Here is a 26,054-nt window from a genome sequence, read left to right as displayed (position 1 = left end):
CAAAAGTGTGACAGTACGTGTATTGGGTATAGGAAAAGTGCGTGACAGAGGGGGGAGGGGGGGTCTAGAAATCCCGAAAAACGATGGACGTAATATTTGAATCTTCCCTAAGATGAAAAGATTTCTAATTTATGATGTGCTTGATGGCGTAAATCCAAAGAGCAGAATTTTCATGCGCTCAGTGCGGACAAGCCTGCCACGGTGTATCGATTGAAGTCATCAACCGTCCAGAGAAAGTATCTTGATCCTCCTGGCGACGTCGTGTTCATTGGACCGCAAATGTCTGTATGAACAATATCCCGGACCGCCGATGACTTTATCGAGCAGGACTATTCTCGCTTCACGTGACCGGCTTTGCTGCACCGGTGACAGATAACGCTTCGTTATTCACCACCTGCTCGCAAAATGGCTTCTCCGGGATGGAACTTCTCCGCTCGCTTCTGTCCCTCGTCAAGCAGCATCCGCTTCACTAGTTCCATCGTTAGTTCTCCGTCGGATCTGTTCTCCAGTGCGGTCTTAGGCGCGTCAAAGGTCTCCGACATGCTCTTCAACGCCATCGCATCTTTGAGGCTTGATTCCAGTTCCTTCCAGCGTTAGCTAGGCTTGCGAAAAGGTCGTCCATCTGGAAGACGTGACCTTCCATGTATCCATCGTCCAGATACTCCGCCTTGCAGAGCTTCTTCAGCACGGAAACCCTGGTGCACATTGTTGTCTTCTATTGATGGCCCTCCAGAGCTTTCCACGTCTCACCTGACGTGACGTCTTGCAGTTTCTGATGAGCGGATGTTGGCTATCGCCGACAAGTAGAGCAATCGTGTCACGAGCATTTACGTATACATCCCTCCAGGCTTCCGTCAGGAGGATTGGGCGGACTCCGTGACATGCTTCCATAGATTTTTGCGGATGAGCAGGATCTTGACCTTGAATCTCCAACTTTCGTAGCCTCCACTCCGTAGCTACTCAATAAAAAACTTGTTTTCGTCCATTTTTTCTTTTGAAAAAGTCTTCCAGAATCTTCTTGTTAAAAACAGCTCATAATCAATTGGGATCTGCTGTAGATCGGATTATTAAATGAGAACAACTGTTCTGTTCAATGGTTGAGAACTAACTAACGAAATAATGTTATTGCATGTCAAACTACAAAATCTCATGGCCTTCTTGTTCATCAAGTGCCTACTTTTCAACATGGCAATCTAGAAGGGAAAAAAAAGATTTTCCTAAGGCGCAAGCCATCAGTACTTCAAGTGTCAAATTGATTAATTTCATTCAGCGACATCGAAGACCATAGGGTACTGCAAGCACCTGTTCTAACCTCACTTTGTTTGACAGGTCAGCAAGCTGTGTACAAGGTGTTAGAATTTGGATCACCAATCGACTAGGGTAAGACAGATCTAACGAGAGAAAATCTGTGCTCGAAATGTTGTTCAGAATTCCTCACAGTTCCTCAGATTTTCTCCCATTTATACCAAAGTGTGATCTGACACCAATGTCAAACTGCAAAGTGTTGCGTGTGCTGAATGAAAATGGTTTTAGGGATGTCTTTCGACCAATTTCGTCGATCATTGATGGAAAGAGTAACTCAGAATTTCTCAAAGTTGCTCTCTTTTGCACAGTGTCTTGCCCCTAGCCAATCTAATAAATCCCGTTTTACTGAGATTCTAGCGAATAACATTTTCGCCGGATCTTTACCAGAGACTAAGTCCAGGTTAAGAGCTCGCTGAACTGTCAGTTGACAGCTTCGTGAAGTCATCTTGCAGTACAGTAGACGTTCGGTCGGTGCAAACGGTTTAACTGCAATGCTTTTTAACTGCAAGTCCGGTAACTGCAACAAATTTGCAGTTATCGCACCGCCAAATGTCAGAATGGTGCGCCATGTTAGCCCAAATGATCAGTCGGATGAATTTCACGTTCATTCTACGTCAGTTGATGGCTTGTTGACACTGTCAGGCGTTGCAGTTATCGGATTTTCGTTCGCTAAGTGAAACGTAAACATGTTGCAGTTATCGAACGTCTACTGTATCCTATTGTGAACAACGCCTCGATAATGGTCTGCATCCTTGGATTGAACCTAAAACCTTCTGAATACGAATAAGAAGCCACGTAACCATCAAGCCCGCGTTACTTCGAGTGGGAAGAACAGGGATAATTTCGAAGAAAATATCTACCATCACATTATAAGACTATCTGACGTTTGATTACAGTAGACGTTCGGTCGGTGCAAACAGTTTAACTGCATGCTTTTTAACTGCATGTCCGGTAAGTGCAACAAATTTGCAGTTATCGCACCGCTATCCGTCAAAACGGTGTGCCAAGTTAGCCCAAATGAACAGTCGAATGAATTTTACGTTCATTTTACGTCAACTGATGGGTTGCTGACGCCTGTCTGACGTTGCAGTTATCGAATTTTGTTCGCTAAGTGAAACGTAAACATGTTGCAGATATCGAACGTCTACTGTACATGTCTCGTTTTGGCTTTCCAATAAAAATATTAAACAAAAAAAAGAGGGGTGGTAGATAAACGTCAGATAGCCTTATGACAAATGTGTTTTATTTGTTAATCAACATTATTTCGTGTTTTATTTTTCATGTCTTTCTTTCTGTTAACACACCGAACTTTTTCGTCGTTTTACAATACTTCATCTTGGAGCAATATTTCATAGAACATAACTCAATAAATACCTACATTAAGTCAGTAACGGAAACTTATCTCTGCATATCTAGCATATACATATAGTGCATACTATGTACAACGGGGCAAAACCCCCTCCCACGAAGACAACTTAGAGTGATGACAACAACTAATAAGAGTTTCCATGGGAGTTTTCATTTAAGCGTATAACGGAGGCATTGTTCAACTATCGCTACCTAACTAAGTAGAACTTACTACTACTTAGGATCCTACCAGCAGTTCTCGGGAGCTTCTAGCCACAGGGGTCAGATGGGGGCAGTTAGACTAGTAGGATGCAAAACTAAGCACGTACAGGGGATAGACAAAATGATCGGGACAGGCAAAATTTTCACTTTTCAAATAATTTCCAATTAGCTGTAACTTATCGAAAAGTGCATCAAATATTCTCAAATTTTCACTGTGAGTTGATCAACTAGTTGTGTATCAGTGGACAAAATTTGGAAAAGATCGGGCTATTCTGCACAAAGTTACAAGCATTTCAGAAAAAGGTAGAATTATCCGATAGCCAACTTTGAGTTGTTATATCTCCGGATTCAATGAACCGAATGCAATGATTTTTTGTCCATTCATGACTAATATAATGAGCTCTGAAAAACGTTTGACTGAACTTGAAATTAATAACAAAAGAGAAAGTTATAGCGATTTCATTAATTTTATGATTTTTTAATAAATTGGTCTATTTTTAATATGCATTTCATTACAATTTCAATGAATTGCCGCCTATGTTGTTACTTTCTTTCAAAACATATCTGTATTCAAGACAATCGGAGGGAATTTAAATGAACTATAATTAGCATCTTGAATATTAAAACAATGTTGAAATTTAAGAAAATTTGGTGTTTTATTAGAAAAATAATCTAATCGTTATAATTTTCTTCCGTGTTAAAAATTTTAAGTTATGTCAAAAGTTTTTCAAAGCTCATTATATAAGTCATAAATGGTCAAAATTTCATTGCATTCGGTTCACTGAATCCAGAGATATAACAGCTCAAAGTTGGCTATTGGATAATTCTGCCTTTTTTTTAGAATCTTTATAACTTCGTGCAGAATAGTTCGATATTTTCCAAATTTTGTCCACTGATACACAAATAGTTGATGAACTTACAGTGAAAATTTGAGAATATTTGATGCACAAGTTACAACTATTTGATTTTTTTTTTTGAGATGGGAAAATTTTGCCTGTCCCGATTATTTTGTCTATCCCCTGTATAATCTTTGATTCATTGGCTTTTATTATTTTGTAAAAATATTCCCCAAGTTTTCGTATCGGGTGTCTTTCCCTTTCCTCGGCGTAAGGGCTTATATAGGTACCACTATTTCACTATTACTATTTCACGAGTATATCACACAGTCTGGTGCATATGATATCTGTTGTTTTCGATCTCTTTTTTTTTTTGCTTTTTTTTAATACATGTATGGTTTGGTTATAAGCTAGTGTGCGTATCGCTTGTTTCTCGTGCAACTACACACATAAACTTTAAATCTACCTCAGTAAATTGAGAACCGAACATGAGCATTCTGACAGTTTAGCTGGTCAGTTATAGGGCGAATTTTGCCGATAATTCACTGATATCTTCGATTGTCCTTGTCCACAAACTGTTTGACGATGGGCGGAATCTTCCCTGAACTTAGTGGTTACGTTTAAGTGTGTAGTGGCATTGAAAAGCTTAGAATTTGTTAATCGATAGTTTTAGCCTACATCTTGAAAGCCCTCCGATAGGAAATGTTGGTGGATAATTTTAAGAATACGGGAAAACATGTTCTGTAATGCATATTCGAGTTAGAAACGGATTAGCAATAGTCAGGAAACACACACCAATATGATTAGTTAGTGAACAGGAAGGCTTGTGGCGTAGCATTTTATTACCTACTGGAAAATGCTTCGAGATGATTGTTAACTATAGGAACGAAGATTTACGCAACAGTGCAGAGGATGTTTGTTTTTACATGTGCACATGTAAATCAATTTGGTACAATAAATACTTTATCTCACGTCTTAACACTATTGGTTTTGAGTATACTCAAAACCTATAGGTCCTACACTGAAATAAATTTTGTTGTGTTTCTACCGAATCCATGGTAAAATTAAGAACTGTACCAACAATTTTCAACCAAATGCAAAATTCTGTTAATTGTACTGAAACATTGTCAATATTACCATGCGTGAAGTACCATTGACTAAAAATATTCTTGATGTTACTATTTTGACATTGTATTTTTGACCATGTTTATCTAAGACGCGCAACATTCAAGTCTACATGGTCGAAATTACAATACCAAAATAGTAGAACCAAGAATGTTTTTAGTCAACAGTAACACAGGCATGGTAATATTGACAATATTTCAGTACAATTAACAGAATTTTGCATTCGGTTGAAAATTGTTGGTACAGTTCTTAATTCTACCATGGATTCGGTGGAAACGACAACAAAATTTATTTCAGTGTATGTGCATTAAAAGAAACTTTTCCCAAAACATGCAATAGCAAACCACAGACAAACAGACGTAACATTCTGATAATTGCCATCGTACGTATGGTCTATTTGAAAATTTGATAGTTGGCCAATTTTTTAGTTGATAGACGGCCAAACTCAATCCTTTTAGCATTGAGCGAATATGTTTCCGTGACTATAATTTGAAACGAAAAATGTACGAAGTGTTACGTCTGTTTGTCTGTGAGCAAACAATGGATTTGACTATTCCGGGCAATATCGGTAGCAGGTGTTTATTTTAGAAAACCAATATTTTGAGAATAACTTGTGATATGAGGTAACGATTGGGAGTTTTCTCTAATTTCACAGTCTTTACAAGGACGGAAAGCAAATTGTACTTTTAAAACAACTTTGAAACATTAACAGAACCTACAACATCTTTTACCAATGCACGCTCTTATGAATGTCCAGGATTTGATCCAGGCCTACACACATATGGGAAGCTCAACGTCATGTACTCGGCTTCCATAGAGACTGTTTATATAGAGACATGCAAAGACGACTTCTTTTGACTGTTGTTCTTCTTCTTCGCCAGACTATGTTTTCATCATTTTGCTGGCGTGCTCGATAGGTAGCCGATTTGACAGCTCGATAGGTATATTTGATTTCACTCTTTGCGGGTCTCTGATATAAACAGTCTCTAGGCTTCCATGCCAGACAGCGCCACAGTCGGTTGTTTCCAAGGAATTGGCATTCCTATCCCACCAATGCAATGTTTTCGTAGCCAGCATAACAGCGGCTCAAGCGTAGGGCTCAAGCTGACAACCTATCTTTCAACACAACAGCATAATTTTAATGCGGGGTAAGAAAACAAGAAGACCATAACAGTCCCCTGGTTGTTTCTTGCTATCATGATTCATGATATCGATCCCCCTACACATTGGAACATATATCCTGTTACCGATCGTGTGGCATCCACGTCATTGTCCCAATCAGCATCGGTGAAGCTGAAGGGATCGTAGATCTTCGTCAACCGCGTGCAGCCAGCGAGTTCGCGGCCGCCCACGAAGTCGCCTACCCTACCGGGTTCTCTGCTAAATATTGTTTTCGCTATTCTTTTATCCGACATTCGCACTACGTGTCCACCCCACTGAAGACTGCCGTATTTTATACGTTTAACAATATTCGCATCTTCGTACACTTGATACAACTCGTGATTCATGCGTCTGCGCCACACTCTATTTTCTTGTTTCCCACCGAGAATTGTCCGCAGCTCTTTGCGCTCAAAAACTCCAAAAGCTTTTCGATCTACCTCCTTTAACGTCCACGCTTCGTGACCGTAGAGGGCAACCGGAAGAATCAGCGTCTTATACAGAGCGAATTTTGTTTGCGTTTGCAAGGTACGGGACCTAAGCTGGCTACGCAATCCGTAAAAGGCCCTATTCGCAGCAGCAATACGCCTTTTCACTTCACGAGAAACGTCATTGTCACATGTCACAAGTGTTCCAAGTTAAACAAATTCTTCAACAACTTCAAACACTTCCCCGTCAATCACTACCTCAGCACTAACACCACTAGGCTTGCTCCTGTCTCTACCCGCTACCATGTACTTCGTCTTGGTAGAGTTAATCGTCAAGCCTATCCTCGCTGTCTCTCTTCAGAGGAGCATAAGCTTCCTCCACTGCCCTACGATCGATGCCGATGAGATCAATATCGTCCGCAAAAAACCGAGGAGCATGTGCGAACTTGTGATGATAGAGCCATTCCTCTGCACGCCTGACCTCCTAATCGCTCCTTCGATTGCAATGTTGAACAATAAATTTAAAAGAGCACCCCCTGCTTCAATCCATTCAAGGTCACAAACGACGTAGACACTTCGTCCGCGATCCGAATACTTGATTTTGGTCCATCCAGCGTTGCACGATCTGCCTAATTAGTTTCGCCGGAAAACCATGTTCTGACATTATCTACCAAAGCTCATTTCTTTCCACTGAATCGTACGCTGCTTTAAAATCAATGAACAGATGGTGAGTCTGCAAGTTACATTCCCGAATTTTTTCTAGGACCATCCACAGGATAAACATTTGATCCGTCGTTGATGAGCCCTCACGAAAACCAGCCTGGTATTCGCCGACGAAGGACTCCTCAAGTGATCGCAGTCTGTTGAACAGGACACGCGACAGTATCTTATACGCCGAATTTAAAAGGGTAATCCCTCTGTAATTGGCACACTCCAGTCTGTGCCCTTTCTTGTAGATTGGGCATATGAGGCCATCCCACCAGCTGGTGGGCAATTCTTCATCCTCCCAAATCTTTATTATAATCTGGTGGATTGATTGATGTAGCTGCTCGCTTCCGTGTTTAAGAAGTTCGACCAGGATCTCGTCCTTTCCAGCAGCCTTACTGTTTTTCAGCTCCTTAAGGGCCTTTTTAACCTCATCCAGTGTTGGTGGTTCCACTGCTTGACCGTCATCCATTATGTTAATCCTGTTCCTGGATGCTCCTTCGCTGCTACCATTCAACAAATCTTCGAAGTGCACCTTCCACCTGGCTGCCACCATTGTTTTGTCTGTCAGCAAATTTCCTCGGCCACTAGCATTCGACTTCTGGCGGCATTCTTTTCGTTCGTCACTCGTTGGCAGTCCTCGTCAAACCAATCATTGCGTTGGCGTCGCTGAGCGTTCCTATCACCTCTTGCGCTGTTGTTGTCACTGCTTCGTGGATAACTCCCCATAAGCTGTTGACATCTCCAGATCCGTTGGTCTCTCCTATCCTCTCGTCTAGCTTCTGATGGTACTGTGCAGGAACCCCTTCGGCTGACAAGCGCTGGATATTGAAACGCATCGACCTGTTGTTTCTTGAACTCGTGACGCTGGATAATCGCACCCGAATTTTAGCGGCTACAAGATAACGATCCGAGTCAATGTTCGGGCCTCTGTAGGACCTCACATCTGCCGAAAAATGTCACCCGTCGACCAGCACGTGGTCTCTCTGGGAGCAAGTGTCACCACTCGGGTGTCGCCAGGTGTGTTTTCGGATATTCTTACGTGCGAAGTAGGTACTGCTGATTGCCATCCCTCTAGCAGCAGCGAATGTCACAAGGCGCAGACCATTATCGTAGGTAACATAATGAAGGCTTTCCGTTCCAATGACAGGCCGAAAGAAACTTTCTCTGCCGATCTGCGCATTTGCATCTCCGATGACTATTTTGACATCTTGTTTTGGGCACTCTCCGTAGGCCTTGTAAAGGCTCTCATAGAACTCATCCTTTATGTCATCGGGTTTGTCATTCGTTGGCCTGGCGCATAGATGCTGATCAGGCTGTAGTTGAAGAATTTGCCCTTCATCCTCAACACACAGTTTCGGTCGCTTATCGGCTTCCACCGAATAACTCGCTTCATATGCTTCTCGATCACTATAAAGCCCACTCCGCGTTCTGCCTTATCGCCGCCGCTGTAGTAGATGTGGTGGTACTTGAATGAAGTATTGGCGATGGGATCCACCGCTCGGAATTCGCGTTCTCCAGTTTTCGGCCAACTTATCTCCTGGATAGCAGCCACATTAACGCCGACATTCTGCAGTACACGAGCCAGGAGCCCCACACGTGCGGGTTCATTCAAAGTTCTCACGTTTCAAGATCCGACTTTTCAATCGTTGTCCTTTATTCGTTGCCGGGTCTGTTGCCGTTGAAGTAATCCGTTTACTCTACTATTGCTTTTCTAGGTGTTTGAAGGTTTTCAGCAGGCTACTTTACCGGGGCAGCGTTTCGCAATACTTGCTCGGTTCTTCCTAGATCTTACATTCGGAACCTTTTCATCAAATGATCCTTCATGTATCTGATCTATTTTTCAGTACCTATTTGAAAACAACAGGATATTGTCGACAATAATGATAATCCGCTCGCCGTCCACGTGGTAGTAGACAACAGGTTCAAAACTGGAACGCGTGAGATCGGTGTATTTCAATCAGAGTGTAAAAAAGTCTAAGTCCCAAAGCGAAGATTTAAATTATTTTTTTTTCATTCGTGTCTGGTCACATTCATTGTCAGGTGAATGCCTCTCTTTTTTCATTCTATTCTCTGTCATGAATATTTTCTTGCACGTCTTAAAATGTCATTTTTATTTGTTAACGGACGCATAATTTGACTTAATGAACTAATAAAGCGGATAGTTAGTATGCTAATTAACTACATCAACTGTGTTTGGCCACGCAGTCATTTATTGAACAAACGACGTTCTTTATTTACCCAACGTTTCGACACAGGGTATGTGTTTGTCTAAAACATAGTTGATTTCATCATACAGTCGATTTATCATCAGTTTAATTAACTACTATACACAAGTTTTGTGATGATCGGTGGTGATGGTCTAGTTATATTTCTCAGTGAAAATTGTCAGTGACAGAAAAGTGAATGATATAGTGAGAAAATTCATTCACCAAACGGTATTTACTTCGGTCACTCAGTTTAGAATCTTCAAACTTCACGCCGATTGTACTCATTGAAAATGAAAATTTTAAACTCTTCCTTCAATACTGGATCCCGCTTCCTGTTCCATACGCGACTGGATTGTTTTAATCCGTACAGCGCCTTCCGCAACGACAAACGTTTCTTGGAGCAATCCACATGACCTATGGGATATTCCATGTAGATGACTTCTTCATCCAACTCTCCTTGCAGGAAAGCTGTTATAGCCTGTTATAGCATCCATCTGGAAGACGTCCAGATACAGCTGCTCAACCACTAATGCTAGAAGGTAGCGGATTGTGGCATATCTCACCATCCGGAGAATACATCTGGTCATAATCCACTCCTTTCTGCTGAGAAAACCCCTTTTCATCCTTGTAGCGGTCCACCGTTCCGTCCACGTTGGTCTTGTTCCTGTAAACTACACTTCAGGACTCGTTACTCAGCTAGGTAGGTCGGTCAGCTCCCACGTATCGTTCAGCTTCAACGCTTCGTGCACATCACGCTACATAGCATCTCGATACCATTCGGGTTAGCATGAATGGGTTACGAAAAGGTTTTCAGGAAAAGTACTGTACGACAAATCAAAATTTGGATACTTGCATGGGATTTTGCGCTCCCTCGCGCTGCGTCTGACCACGCTCGATCGAGTATCTTCTTGTTGTAGATGGAGCGTAGGCGTTGTAGACGTAGCCGTCACAATCGTGTCGTTTGCACCGTGTCGTATTATGTTTCCGCTTCAATTACTTCAACAAACTGCTTGGTGGCTAATACGTGGAGTGCGAGAGTAAGTCTCGGCATCATAAAAAATAAGTCGCTCTCACTTGTAGTTAGTGGGCACAAACGCGAGTGTGTTGTGGATTGGCATCTAAGCCGAAAGAGAGAGATGGGTTTGTGAAAAAGGAGTGTTCAGTATGTTTCAGACGCACCAGCATATCAGGTAAATGCCAGTGAAGGGCAATATGTTCTCCTGGGTGGCCCCACTTGGGTGGCTTCCAGGGGACCTCCTTCTCCAAAAACACTTTCACTTTCGGAATTTAGCACATCACCTTCGAACCGAACAGTTGTAACTCTCAGTGGATCGATGCTTGGAGGTTACATCCAGGCCTTAAAAAAAAGACGCGAACACCGGCTTTAGCTAGACGCTGTACAGCCAGGGCTGTGAAATATCACGGAAATGTCATGGAAAAAATGTCATGACATTTTCCAGTTCTACCACTTCCAGTGAAAATTTCCATCCACAAACACAAACCTTCAATAATACTGGTTAGTTATGCTACAATAACGAAATCTCCGATAAATATTTTTCACTAGAGGCAGTGAAAATGGCAAATAATTAAATAACATTTTTTGACATTTTCCAACCCTGGACATTCAGAACTTAACACTAGATAAGGGACACACGGATAATGCACCAGTTTCACGAAAAGTTTCATCGCCCGAAGCGGAAATCGAACCCTCACTCCATAGCATGGTGCGATATTAGGAGCTTGATGACCCTAAGCGCACGGCTACGAGCCTTAGTCGGAGATCTGTTGATCAGGAACACGGCCGTGGCTACGGCTTCTGACCAAAAACCCATTTCCAGGCCACCATCAAACAACAGTTCTCGGTTGGCTTCTTTCGCTGCTGAATGATGAACGCACCATTGCTTCCATTCGACCTTGAGTTGTTACATACCTTAAAGTCTTGAAGAAGGCCCTCATCGGAGTACTTAACGCCTCGAAAGACCCATAATCATCGGATCGTACGCTTCCGGGAGTCCCATTAGCAGGAGGCTAGCCAGCCAAGTGGTGTCGACTTTAAAGCCGGCAACCGATTACTTGTGGCTAGTCGATATCAGCTCGTAAGCGTACTGCTCCACCGACGAGCATTCCACCAGGCGTATATACTGGTAAGCTTCCGCAGCAGCCCAATTCGTCTCGTCATGCAGTTTTGAAAAGCCGCCTTCAGGTTGTTCCACGCTTCCTTGTTCGTTTTCGTTGCCTGGACCAAACTGTACTGTACGGATTCGATGCTCAATCCCTAAGCGAGGACGCATCTTACGGATCTTGATCAGTTCGCTCTACGGTGTCCCATGTACCTTCCCTGATGCCGTCTACTAATTTGGAAGACTCCGAAGGCTCTTCGATAAACTTCTATCGATGTCCACGATTCATGGCCGTATAAAGCGACCAGAAGAATCCGAGTCTTGTACAACGCGAGTTTTGCCTTCGTTAGTAGCGTAGCAGTAGTAGGGTCTGCACGTTGTACTCCCGAAATTTATCGAGAATCTGCCACAGGGCGAATATCAGATCCGACGTTGATCGGCCCCGCCTGATATTCGCCGACGAAGGACTTTTCAATCGGACTCAGCCTTTTAAACAAAATTCCGGACAAAATAGTGTACGCTGAATTGAAAAGTGTCATTCCTCTGTTGTTCGTGCACAATGCCCTAGAAGTTCGTCCTTCCCAGTAGGCTTCAGTCCTCTTGATAGCTGCCTTGACCTCATCTAGCGTTGGAGGTTCCACAGCCTGTCCGTCGTCATCGATTCGAATTCTGTCTGTCGCGGTTCCATTCCCACCGTTCAACAAAACCTCGATGTGATCTCTCCTCCTGGTAGCCACCATTGATTCATCTACCAGCAAGTTTTCATCACGGTCGTTGCACATGACGGGAGAAGGCGATGTTTTTCTCCATTGACAGTTTCGTGAAAGATCCAATCACATTTTCGTTTTTCGACTACCTACCCTTGCTCTGCCGGGTTCCAGACACCAGCATCCGGTTTTTGGCAGCATTCTTCTCCATCGTTACCCTCTGACACTCCTCGTCGGTCCAGCCATTCCTAGATCGTCTTTGAACAGTACCTATCACCTCCCGCACTGCCGAACCCATCGTTCCGTGTATAGATTCCCACAGAGTGTTAAGATTGTCGCTCGCCTTGATCTCACTTATCCGCTCATCCAGCTTCCTGGTGATGCTCAGCTCACACTAATTCTAACACTGCACTGCATGTAATAAAATCCTTAGTTAGAGAAGAACGATGTTCGCCGATAGTTTTTCACAAATCCATCCCAAAGGTTGGCGAATCAAGCATAGCCCAAAGTGATATTAATATCCATTGTCTTTTATTGATCACCATCTAAAATAGTTTCAAGATCAACGAAAGCACTTCCGATGAGAAACTTTTAATATTCTAGCTTAAACAAGAGAAATTATAATTAAAATTATTGGATTCTTATAAGCCACTTCCATTCGATGGCTACGGTGGTGTCGTGGTTGTAAATTAATAGTGTATTACATTGCTAAGCAAATCTACTTATCTAGGGGTTATCCATAGTGAACTTCACGTTGTCACTTCTACACAGTTGGACAATAGCAACTATTCCTCCTACAACTGTCCAGTGTGTTGGAACCAGTGGCAGCATATTAGAAATTAAGAATCAAGTTACGCACGCCTAAGTCTTTTGTTTCCCTAAAATGTTTCCCGATAGCCCTTCTTCGCAGCTTTTCTCAAGCGTATTCTGCTTTCATTTGTACAGCGTCTATTTCCTGCTTGTATTCTTATAATATCTTAACTATTGGTTACCTACTGGTTAATCTCGAGAACGCGTTGTATTTAACATTTGGCAGGCGATACGCATTTTAGCTAAAATTCGAGCGCATAAAAAACGTAAAACAATCTTTCGAAATTGGCTCTCGAAAGCTATTCGCGTCAAGTTTCGATCTGTACAGTGACATACTCTAAAATACCCGATTCAATCGAAATACAGCCCCGTTTCACCGAAGGTATCTACAAAACCAACAGGCCCTCCGATCATACCTTCCGATGATGTTTGGTGGTGCGACTGGGCTTCGGAACGGTTCCGGTGTCCTTGCCCTTTGTCGATTTGTCCGCAGCGGCTTCCCGATCGTGACCCTTGCTCACCATCACCGCCGTTTTGATACTGTCGCAGCTGGAGTTGGTACCAGTGCTGTTGCCACTATCGTCTATACTTACGTTAACGCTTTCTTCGCTTATCGTCGGTGCGAGCTTCCTCCCTGACATGGTATGTTTGTCCTGCGTTTGCTTCCTCTGTGTTCGTTTCTTCGGCGTCTTCTTACGATCGTCCACGTCACTCGTACCCTCCAACGCTCCGATCAGCGTCAGGAACAGCTCACTTTCGTCGTTTGCTTCCGTCGACCGGACGGTTTCCTCGAAGGTCCTCAGCCGGTACTCCACCATCAACAGCTTCCGATAGCTGTCGTCATCGTACAAGAAGTGGCCTTCCAGTATCGCGAACGCGTGTTTGATCATCCACCGCGCCAGGTCAATCGTTCGATGCACCTGGCGCATGTCCACCCCGAGGAACCTGAAAAAATGAATGCTATTTGGAGAAACCGATCAATAGTTTCGCTTGGGCTTGTGATATTGTGACGAGAAGGTCGGAGGGAACATACTTGGCCGGAAGCATATACTTGACGACCCGACGTACGATCAGCTCGTACTCGTTGGCCACCGCGACGCTCATCTCCGGAAAGAGCGTGTCGATGATGACCTTACAGCGTTTCTCCAGAACGAATACCCCGTCGATGGCGTCCCGGATCACTGGGTGGGGAAGAAAATAAGCGGTAATGAGAGATGAGCTTTTATATTTTCAGTGTCGAATGTTGTAGCAATACAATGAGCATGAGCATGCGGGTGGACTTGAGAATCAGAGAACATTTTAGAAAAAGTGGACAGGCCTATTGAGCATAGATGACCGTACAATTCGTAGTTGTTACTCCGTGATTGACCAGTACAATCAAAATTGCACAAGGAATCAACAAACGGAGCTTGGGAGTAGCTACCGCAATAACGGCGCCGACCACGTCCTTACGGCCATCGAAGAAGGGAAGGAATGGTAATTTGACGTATGTTGCCACTAGAGACCTAGATCACCTCATTTTCTGCACGACTGTCACGGGAACGAGTTTTTGTTCGTGGGGAGGGAAGAAAGTTACATGATCTGGATTCACTTTGGTAAATGTTGTGATTCATGCAACCTTTATTTGAATTAAATCACGTATTCATTATGACCCAAACATTACACATGCCGACACCGAAGATGACGAACCATTCAAAATATTTTGGCAATTCATAAATGATAAAAAAAAAAATATTTAAAAACAAAAGGTGATTTGGAAACTTGTGCCGACACTTAATGCGACGAACCCTTCAACACTTGTTGGTTCAATACATAAATGGTTTGGTTTTATAAACCATCAAATAGTATGGAACGAACTCACCGATAAAATTCCATCTTTGAATCCTGTTCACGCCGTACGTGAACTATCTTTGATCCATATTATTTGTTCACCACTCTAAACCATCAATGTTGACGCCGTGATAGACTGGGCGTACTCATGGCCTGGGAGTGCAGGGTTCACAAAACTAATGATCACACTACTGTGGGGTACACTTTAAACCTTCTTATGTAAGTGACTAACGTACACCAACTTCTTGTAATAAAACAGTTTATTGCAGTAACGACTTAGGTTTTATATTTCATTTTCATTTACAATTTGCAGCAGTTGGTGGGGCAATAAGAGCGCAAGTCAATCCAATACTGATGTTCAAGGAGGGGTAATGGCCGTAATAGTCCGTGCGGACCAAGCCACGACGTCAAGATCATCATAGGAGATTTAAATGCTCAGGTAGGCCAGGAAGAGGAATTCAGACCGACGATTGGAAAGTTCAACGCCCACCAGCTGACGAACGAAAATGGTCTACGCCTCATCGATTTCGCCGCCTCCAAGAACATGGCCATTCGTAGCACCTTCTTCCAGCACAGCCTCCCGTATCGTTACACCTGGAGATCACCACAACAAACGGAATCGCAAATCGACCACGTTCTGATTGCTGGACGGCACTTCTCCGACATTATCGACGTCAGGACCTATCGTGGCATAAATATCGACTCTGATCACTAAATACCTGGTGATGATTAAACTGCGCTCAAAACACTCCGTTATTAACAATATACAGTACCGGCGGCCGCACGATCTAGAGCGACCGAAGCAATCGGATGTCGCCACCGCATACGCGCAGAAACTCGAGGCAGCGTTGCCGGACGAGGGTGTGCTCGATGTGGCCCCCTGCTGGAGTACTGTACTGTAACAGTCAAAGCAGCCATCAACAACGCAGCCAAGAGCACTATCGGGTACGTAGAATGGAGTCGACGAAACGATTGGTTCCATGAGGAGTGCAGAGCGGTTCTGGAGAAGGATGCAGCTCGGGCGGTAATGCTGCAGCATGGAACCCGACAGAATGTGGAGCGATACAGACAGACGCGGAAGCAGCAGACCCGTCTCTTCCGGGAGAAAAAGTGCCGCCTGGAAGAAGCGGAGTGCGAGGAAATGGAACTGCTGTGCCGTTCACAAGAAACACGTAAGTTCTACCGGAAGCTCAACGCATTCCGCAAAAGGCTACACGCCACAAGTCGAAATCTGCAGGGATAAGGACGGCAGCCTCCTAACGGACAAACATGAGGTGATCGAAAGGTGGAAGCAGCACTTTGACGAGCACCTGAATGGCGAAGAGAATGTAGCAGTGTGTGGATTTTTATCGCGAACCACTGAATGGTCCATGCTCAGCAAGTGATACATTCGCGAATGTAACATTTCATGAACCAACATGATCGGGAACGCTCCCCGAAATGCTGTTCATTCTCTTGCCCGGTTCGATACGAGAGCGCAATCAAGAGAGAAGATGCTCGATGACGCTAATGAAAGCGATGCATTCGGTAAGAATATTTTATTGCCATAATTCTTTTTTTATTGTGACTACACAACCTGCAACGTCATGAATACAGTTAAATTAAATAGTATTTCACGTTTTTAAAGCGAAAACGCATTAAATACTGATGAAAATAACGATTATTCACAGTTGCCCCAAGCCAACGATGAGCGATCATCGGTAAGTGTTACACTTAGCGATGCCCGCTCATCAATGAGGTACAGACACAGGTGGCGCAGATAAACATTGCAAACCACTGGTTGTCTCTTTTGTTCTCCCGCTGATCAAATGCAACTCAATTAGTGACGTCACTAATTGAGTTGCATTTGATCGGCGGTAGAACAAAAGAGACAACCAGTGGTTTGCAATGTTTATCTGCGCCACCTGTATCTGTACCTCATTGCCCGCTCATCGCCGCAGCTTGTTTATATCGGAGTATCCTCTTTGTGTTCCTTCGTGAACCATGCGACTCGACGAGAGAACATACACCGCTTGGTAATTGAAACAGAACCAACAGAAGGGAAGAAAAACTGCCGAGTGGTTCACTGATCACTTTTTCATCCAAACATCCAAAGTGTGATATTCGACTTGTAAAGACGACGGAGTCTCGGTACAGAATGGTTTATTCAGTTCTCTCTTTGGGTTGTGTATCTGTGTGTATGTGTGGTTACATTGTGGATAGTGTAGAGTAAAGGTATGTTGTCTAAACAGGTGTTGTGTAATACACGTTAAACAAATAGAACGCATCTTCGTCACATCCCCCCTTTTAAGCAATTTAGTAGTACTCAAATTCATTATCCCGAATCGGACGAACCACTCGTCCGCTCCTTGTTCTAATTGTGGGGGTCGCGGGCGTACTGGCTTGGTCAATCAACTGCTGATCCTCTTCCAGTCTCTCTGGACCCTCGTTGTCCTCAGGCTCTGCTACGCGTTGATCCTGATGATAGTACTCGGTAGGTAACTCGTATCTGCTCTCGTTAAACGGTTCACTCGGCGTCTTTTTGGCTCGGATGTCACGAACGTTTCTTCTTATTACTTTTCCATTTCCTAGCTGAACAGTATACGATCTCGGTTGTTCCAATTTCTCCGTTATTCTTCCTCCTGTCCATAAGCCTGACTTCACATTCCTCAACATGACTGCTTGTCCTTCTCGGTACTCCAGTGGCTTGACTGTACTTCTATCGGCGTAGTTTTTCTGTTGTAGTCTTTTCCGCTCCAAGTTTTCTGCTACTCCGCTGATTATCCGTGGCTTCAGTACCGCGTCCGATGCTGGAATGGTAGAACGTAGAGTACGGTTCATCAATCTTTGACTCGGTGACTGTAATTCCTCATCTCTGGGCGTATTCCGCATCAACAGTAGGGCCAACTGAACGTCCGAACCATCCTCCGCACACCGCTTAAGCAGAGTTTTTGCAGTTTGCACAAACCTTTCTGCAAGCCCGTTACTTCTAGGAAAGTGCGGGCTGGACGTAACATGATCGAAAGACCACTTTTGGCAGAATATAGCAAACTCATTAGCCGAGTATTGTGGCCCATTGTCGGTGTATAGCACTCTCGGTATACCGTGTGTTGCAAACCATCGTTTCAATTTCTCGATGACGACTCTCGCTGTGGGTTCCTTCAGTTCCTCGAAGTCGAAATAGCCTGAATAACTGTCAGCTATCAGCAGGTAGTCCTTTCCTTGAAAATGAAACATGTCTGATGCTACTATCTCAAATGGTAGCGTCGGAATCTCGCTAGTCATCAACTCATGTTTGACGTTTGATCGTTGATGTTTTTCACAGACTGTACATTGCTCTACCATTCTTGCTATGTCCGAAGTCATTCCTAACCAGAACAGGGATTGTTTTGCTCGACGTGTACATCCTTGGATTCCCGTGTGACCTTTGTGTATCTCTATCAGCATCTTGTTCTTCAGACCACTTGGTATCAAAATTTGATGAGACCGAAACACGATTCCTTCATAGACCGCCATTTCATCTCGGAACGACCAATACTTCCGAAGGTTATCTGGAAGCAACTTCCTCTCATTTGGCCAGCCATCCATAATAACTTGAGTCAGCTTAACTATTTCTGGGTCCCTGGAACACTCTGCAACAATCTCTTGTCGCGCTGGCTTCGACATTGGCAAGACGATGTGAACTTCTAGCTCATCATGGGGTTCTATTGTCCTCACGTTGTCAACATCTCTGCTGAGAATATCTGGGAGAGGAATATCGGTTCCTTTTTTGTATATTATTTCTGGGGCGTACTGGAGCACGTCAAGAAGAATACGTTTTAGCCTAGGAGGAGCTCCATCTAGTGATTTTTTAAAAATCGATTCCAGTGGCTTGTGGTCTGTTTCGATTTTTATGTTTTTACCATAAATGTAGTCATGGAACCTGTTACATGCAAACCGAATTGCTGCCGCCTCCTTTTCGATCTGCGGATAATTTTCTTGCGCCTTGGTCAACGACTTTGAGGCATATGCAACCGGCTTACCGTTTTGCAAAAGAACCGCGCCGAATGCCTTAGAACTGGCATCAACGGACAACGTGACATTGGCATTGACATCATAATACGCAAGAACAGGTGGAGTCATCATGATACGCTTGATTTTCATAAAAGCTTCCTCTTGCTCATGTTCCCATATCCATTCCGTATCTTTTACTAACAGTCTTCTTAGTGGCTCTGTAATCGCTGATAGGTTTTCAACCAATTTTCCCAGATATGTTATTGTTCCCAGAACCCGTTGGAGTTGTAGCTTATTCGTCGGCCGCTTCAATTTTTGAATGGCTTCAAGTTTCTCAGGGTCGGCTTTTAGCCCTGCATCGGTGACCAAATGTCCCAAAAACTTGACAGTTGATTGGTTGAATATACATTTGTCTTTATTAAGTTTTAAACCGGAGTCTTCAATCCTTTTTAGTACCAATTTGGTAATCTCGTTCAATTTTTCCTCGGTTGCCGCATGGATGAGAATATCATCCATTGAGCTTTCAACCCCATCAATACCTTCCAACAGCGAACTCATCAAATTTTGAAATACCTCCGGTGCAGATGCTAATCCGAAAGGCAATCTCCTACAGGTGTACCTTCCCCAAGGTGTGCCAAATGCCAGATATTTCTTTGTTCGCTCTGACACTGGTATTTGCCAAAAACCTTTCTTCATGTCCAAGATCGAAAAGTGTTTGGAGCCGCAAATCCTCGCGGAAATTTCTTCTACGGTAGACAATGGGTGCACGCGCCGGAGGAGGTTCTTATTCACCTGAGATGGATCGATACAAATTCTGAGCTTACCTTTTTGCCGCACTATGACCATTGCATTTAGCACGGGCGTTGGCTCCGCAATGGGTTCAATTACTCCCATTTGTAGCATCGAATCCAGTTCCGTTTTAACCGCCGTCCGAAGTGCATGAGGAATTCGTCTGGGCAAGTCGTTCCTGAACGTCGGATTGTCCACCAGATCGATATCGTAGACAAATCCTTTGATGCACCCGAGCCCATTGAATAACGACCCTTCCATACTCACTTCATCCAAACGCGTGATCAGCTTGAAACGGACACTTGTTTTCCTTCCCAGAATTGGCATCATATCACCTTCGACCACTTTGAATGTTGCACTTTCTTTTCTGCCCCTCACTACTACTGGAAGTTTTGCTTCACCTTTCACACTCACTTTATGGTTTGTGTACGAAATCAGCCTCTTTGTGTCGGACTGTTGCAACTCTTTCCCCAGGTTGCAAAAAATATGCCACGGTAGCACGTTGCACGCTGCTCCACTGTCCAATTTCAGTGTGACATTCTTCCCGTTAATCGACACTGTTTCGTACCACACTTCATCACTATTTTCGTCATCGTCATCAAGAGCAGCAATGTAAAGCTCTTCCACTGACAGCTCTTCATCTTCTTCTTCTGCGACTTCCAATGCTTTCACGTATCGACTGTTCGCTCTTTTTATCGCGGAACCGCCGGACGCCGCACCACCGCCCGCAGCACCACTACCACTCGCAGCAACCGCACAACCGCCTGAAGCACCACCACCAAAACACCTGCTAGCAAAATGCCCCTTCTTCCCACACTTCAAACAGTTCTTGTTGAATGCCGGGCACATTTTTCGACGATGCTCTAGGCCACAACGGTTGCATGGAAAAGGTGTTTCACTCTGGGCATTATTCTCGAATTTCTTCTGCCGTACGACGTCAACTTCCATAGCTGATTTCTCAAGCATCACTTTTGTTTGTTTCACCGATTGTTCATGATTCCGCACAATATCGATCGTTTTTTGAAGATCGTTGTCATCGTTCAGTAATTGCGGAAGAAGTTTCGTGTGAATCGTGCCAGCAATTATTCTATCCTTCACCATCGAATCATGTAACACACTGAATGCACATCGTTTTGCTTGTTCGCGAACTCGGGTGAAAAATCCATCACATTGTTCTCCCTCACTTTGCACGATTAGACATAGCGCTCATATGTGATGCACGATTTCGGAACAAAATATCCTTCGAATTTGTCTTTTAACACTTTGATGTCTGCTTCTTGGGCATCTGTCAGACCGAAAGTATCCAACACGCGAACGCACTCTTCACCAATACAGCTGAGAAACGTTGCCGCTTGTATTGGTGGTGGTTTGTTTTCAAGCTCTGTCACGACCGAATACCACTTGAACTGCCGCCACCACTGCTTCCATTTGGTAGCCATGTTTTCCTCAATGACGAGTGGTTTCGGTGGTTTAATCACGGAGAAAAATCAGTTCAGTTTGAAACAACCAACACGTTTGTTGAATTCCGAACCAGAAAATTAGTTGTAAACAAACTACATTTTGTTGATTCAAACCATTTGGATTAGTTAGAAACGAACTACGAATTTAGTTGTTTTTACTAATCACTGTTTTCTCAAGAATGGTGATTTCAAACCAATATATTTGTTGTTTTCTAACATGAACTTAGTTTGTTTTAACCGGAATTCAGGTTGTTCCTTTTCAGTTAGAAATTGAAGAAACAAACCAACATGCTGGATTGAACCAACAAATACTTCCGGTTGAAATGAACTAAACTTTTATTTGGAGATAAAACAACCGGATATATCGTTCATTTCAAACTAATATCTCGGTTTATTTAAATGTTGTAACGCCGACACCGCTCGCACTGAGAACTGCCAATCATCTGAAGGTAAATCGTTTGATGAAACTATAATTGTGCGCGTAAGCAAGCTCGGAAGAAAAATTAAGACGCTCGGAAGATCATAAAGCTTGTTTCGGAAAATAAACCAAAAAGAAAGTAATAGCAAGTAAGTTTTTGATTATTGGGATGATTTTCGGCATGATATAAAACTTGTTACTAAATTTAAATTAGTTTCTCCCCATCAGCATAAAACAACATCATGGCGGAGGTGAGCGTTGGAGTTTTTTCTATACAGCGAACAATTTCTCATTTTACGAGAAGGAGAACGTGTGCTTCTGCGAGTGCGGTACCGAAATTTGACCGGATTCTTCAGTGAGGCGATAACAATAATATATCAACCGGATACATGGTCCGTACTACTTCCGTATCTTCCTGACCAATTTCCAGTGGAATTCTGCAGGCCCCATCATACAATTCGAATTCACAAACTCATCTCCGGTGATATCTGGATCTCGGGTGTGATCTTGTTTGTGATCGTTCCCCCCAGTGGGATGAATAAAGTGTAAAGTTTAGTTTAGACATTTAAGCGATATTTGAAATACAATTTTACACATTTTTCTCATTTATTTGGAAATGTCAATCATCATAAAAAGAAAATGCAGAACCCAAGGGGAACAACAAACTGGTCGGTTAATTCAACAACCCAACCCCGTTTAATCTAAACTGTATCCCAGTAATTTTAACTGACACATTTTGGTTTGAAACAACTAATATTGGTGATCGTTTTTGGAGCTGTCATATGGAACAACAAATATTTTTGTTGTTTTAAATGGATGGTTGTAAAAATCACTGGAAATTATGAAAATACATCAACATGCTATTTTAGTTTGATTTAACTACCCAGGACAGTAAAATCGAACTAAACCGTCGTTTGTGCCGCCAACATTAACGTTGAATTACGGTTGAATTGAACTAAAATTTGTTTGTTTTTACAAATATTTTTTCTCCGTGATCGACGCCGCAATGGCCGACATAACCTTATATTCATCGTTCGACATTTTCACTGAAAATTTCTGGCGCTCTTCATGCTATTTTCGTCGAATTCCACCTGATTCGACCTCGCTTTGCACCGGTGATTAACGGTTTCACTTTTTCGCCGCGGAAAATAACTATTTCACTCGTTAAATCACATTTTTCTGACACCATGTGATATTCGACTTGTAAAGACGACGGAGTCTCGGTACAGAATGGTTTATTCAGTTCTCTCTTTGGGTTGTGTATCTGTGTGTATGTGTGGTTACATTGTGGATAGTGTAGAGTAAAGGTATGTTGTCTAAACAGGTGTTGTGTAATACACGTTAAACAAATAGAACGCATCTTCGTCACAATGACCAAGGAAATGACTGTGTTGGTGCAGCAGAGGACGGGAACGAACCAACTCCCACGCTGAGGGAAGTTAAGAATGCCATCCACCAGCTCAAAAACAACAAAGCGGCTGGTAAGGACCTGGGACGGGACGTGACAGCTCATTGGTACAAGCCCTCTTATTCTTTTTGTTACTGTTCATACGGGGGTTGCTCTAGTGTTGCCAACACTTTTCATATGCAAATCAATCAAAACTTGTTGACTAGTTTTATTTAGCATTCTACTTCAAAAAATGAGTTTGAATACAATCTGATCTTCCTCGTTTGGATCTCACACACAGACTTCCATCCCTTGCCGGCAAACCTTCGGATTCATCGAAAATTAGTAAAAATGAAGCCCAGAATGATACACATCACTGTGCCCATAATGTATCGTTTTGCACTTCATTTCACCATGTCATGTTCCGGATAAAAACAGCACAGAAAGTGAGAAAAACGATTAATGTTGTTAGATATTAATTATCAATCATACGAGGTTTAAAAAACCCGTGACTACTAGCAACACGGCTAACTCAACAACAGAGTGCCCTCTTGTAAACGAACGTAACGCGGCGCAACGCTGCTTTTGTCAAATCGACCAATCAGAAGTGGTCTTTTTTGACAGGCAAATGGTTTCGTATTTGCACTAGCACCTGACGGGTCCCAGGGGGGGAAATTGTACACGAACGTTCACGTATGCGTGAGAATTTTTTCGTTAGCAACGAAAAAAATTTACCCGAAGATACCCGAAGTTGAGCCGAAATTTCTTATGGCAAACCCGACCAGCTGTTGGTGAGTTTTCTGAAAGTGTCGAAACATCACAGAAAAGTAGCAAACACCATCGATATTTGCTACCAGATCGCATCATAGGGATGCTTGCTAGTAATTGCCTTTCAATTTCCTAATTTATTTGCACATTTGAAGAAATTTTCTGTTTTATGGTGCAAAAAGTTTCCATAACGAATTCCAATCGTGAACCGAAAGAACAGAAAAAGAATAAGAAGCTCAGAAAATTCACCGAAAAACGGCAAAATTCACCAGCCGTCGGCCACGCACACGACCATGCTATCTGTATACCCGTCTTACATATATCCTGGCCGAACTCATCAAGATGGGCCCGGAAAAGTTGGCCACCTGTCTGCACCAGTTAGTAGTAAAGATCTGGGAAACTGAACAGCTACCGGAGGAGTGGAAGGAAGGGATAATCTGTCCCATCCCCAAGAAAGACGACAAGTTGATGTGTGAGAACTTTCGTGCGATCACCATTTTAAATGCCGCCTACAAAGTGCTATCCCAGATCATCTTCTGTTGTCTTTCACCTAAAGTAAATGAGTCCGTGGGAAGTTACCAAGCCGGTTTCATCGACGTCCGGTCGACAACGGACCAGATCTTCACCTTACGGCAAATCCCCCAGAAATGCCGTGAATACCAGGTCCCAACGCATCATCTGTTCATCGACTTCAAGGCGGCATACGACAGTATCCGACCGCACAGAGCTATGGAAAATCATGGACGAGAACAGCTCTCCCAGGAAGCTTACCAGACTGATAAGAGCAACGATGGACGGTGTGCAGAACAGCGTAACGATTTCGGGTGAATTATCCAGTTCATTCGAATCTCGACGGGGACTACGACAAGGTGATGGACTTTTCTGCCTACTATTCAACATCGCCCTGGAAGGTGTTATGCGACGAGCCGGGCACGATCTTCACGAAATCCGGCCAATTTTTCTGTTTTGCGGATGACATGGATAGGGGGTTGTGGGGCAAGATGGCCACCCTAAGCTTAGGCGGCTTGGGAGCACATACTTTCATTAGAATATGGCTATTTAACACTCGTCCTCTTTGTTTTATGTCTTTTCTATCTTCTTAACACAAAAAAGCATTTTATTTTGCACTACGAATGCAAAATAAATTCATTTGAAAAATTCTACTTGCGACATATAATTTTTGCCATATGGGGCAAGATGGCCACCCCATCGGGGCAAGACGGCCACAGAGCTAAATTTTTACAATTAGTGTGTTTCAATCCCTAAGAAACGTTCAATAAACCAAGGTCGAATCTCCCGCACCACTTTGCCTACAGAGGGCGTGGATTTGCAAACATTTTCTTTATGATAATGTTTGAAATAAAATTGATAGAAATTTCTTCGAAAATGTTCTAAGATTTGGTCCATGTTTTCAGCAAACTTGTTTCTCTCGAAATGATTTATCTGCAGATACATTACTACTATTTTCTTGCATTATACTGTAATTCAACATCTTATATCTAACCCTCTTATGGCGGTTTTAACTATGATCTTCCAGCCCTGTGCCAAAATATTCAATGAAACCAATCACCGTTCAGCACCAAATAACTTCAAAGTTTTTCTGAGGTATCATCTCATCGCAGTTAATTTTAACTGCTTCAACTAATACGAAGTAATAATTTTCTGTGGTTTTGCAGTATCTCTAAATATCAATAACAATTTTGAGGCTGCTTTAGATTGGTTTTCGGATGGCGACATAGACTTTACCACAGGTGGCCATCTTGCCCCGAATGATTACGATACGTTTATCATTTTTTATATTGTATAATTAATTTAAAACATTGAAATTTTATTGTTGAGGTTTAACAACAGTCACATATAAATACCATTAAAAATTAAAAATAATTTTTAAAACGATGTTATTTCATTACTAGTCCTTAAAATCAGATGACCTAATACTATAAGAAAACACTGTTTTTTACCACTCAAACTTCAAACACTATTTTATAGCAGATTTTTCAAACTCAAAGTAACTTTTTCGCACATTATAAACATGAAGCATTGTTTATAATCATAACCCATGCAGAAAATATTTTTATGTTGCGAATTAATGCTTAAAACACAGGGTGGCCATCTTGCCCCATATGGCCATCTTGCCCCACAAACCCCTATTATTGCAAGAACATTTGGAACGGTGGCAGAACTGTACACCCGCCTGAAACGTGAAGCAGCAAAGGTCGGACTGGTGTTGAATGAGGCTAAGACAAAGTACATGCTGGTAGGTGGGACTGAGCGAGACAGGACAAGCCTTGGCAGCAATATTACGATAGATGGGGATTAGAGTGGCCCACACTTAGGGTGGGGCGGGGCAAGATGGGTCGCCTAAGGATGGATCATCATAACTTTGTAAATACAAATCGTATTGGTTTATATTCGTCTGCTACTCTTTAATACACTAGTTAGCTATGCTAAAAGTCG

The 26,054-nt window shown here is 42.9% G+C and overlaps 1 protein-coding gene across 2 annotated transcripts in view; it reads right to left on the bottom strand.

The window, feature by feature from the left end:
* Window positions 1-5,479: 5,479 nt before the first annotated feature.
* The window catches only part of LOC109421943 (uncharacterized), a 38,513-nt gene continuing 17,938 nt past the window's right edge, over window positions 5,480-26,054 (bottom strand). The window contains exons 6-7 of one of the 2 annotated variants that reach the window (XM_029865067.2): window positions 14,007-14,154; window positions 5,480-13,933 (exon numbers count right to left, since the gene is read on the bottom strand). In XM_029865067.2, coding sequence (XP_029720927.2) covers window positions 13,384-13,933; window positions 14,007-14,154 — 698 coding nt within the window. In that variant the 3' untranslated portion in view covers window positions 5,480-13,383. The remainder of the gene's footprint in view (window positions 13,934-14,006; window positions 14,155-26,054) is intronic. The other variant, XM_029865068.2, reaches the window with a different exon arrangement.

This window comes from Aedes albopictus, chromosome 3, assembly GCF_035046485.1.
Source record: "Aedes albopictus strain Foshan chromosome 3, AalbF5, whole genome shotgun sequence".
NCBI lineage: Eukaryota > Metazoa > Arthropoda > Insecta > Diptera > Culicidae > Aedes > Aedes albopictus.
Note: the sequence above shows the minus strand (reverse complement) of the source record. Positions and strands in the feature narration are given on the sequence as shown.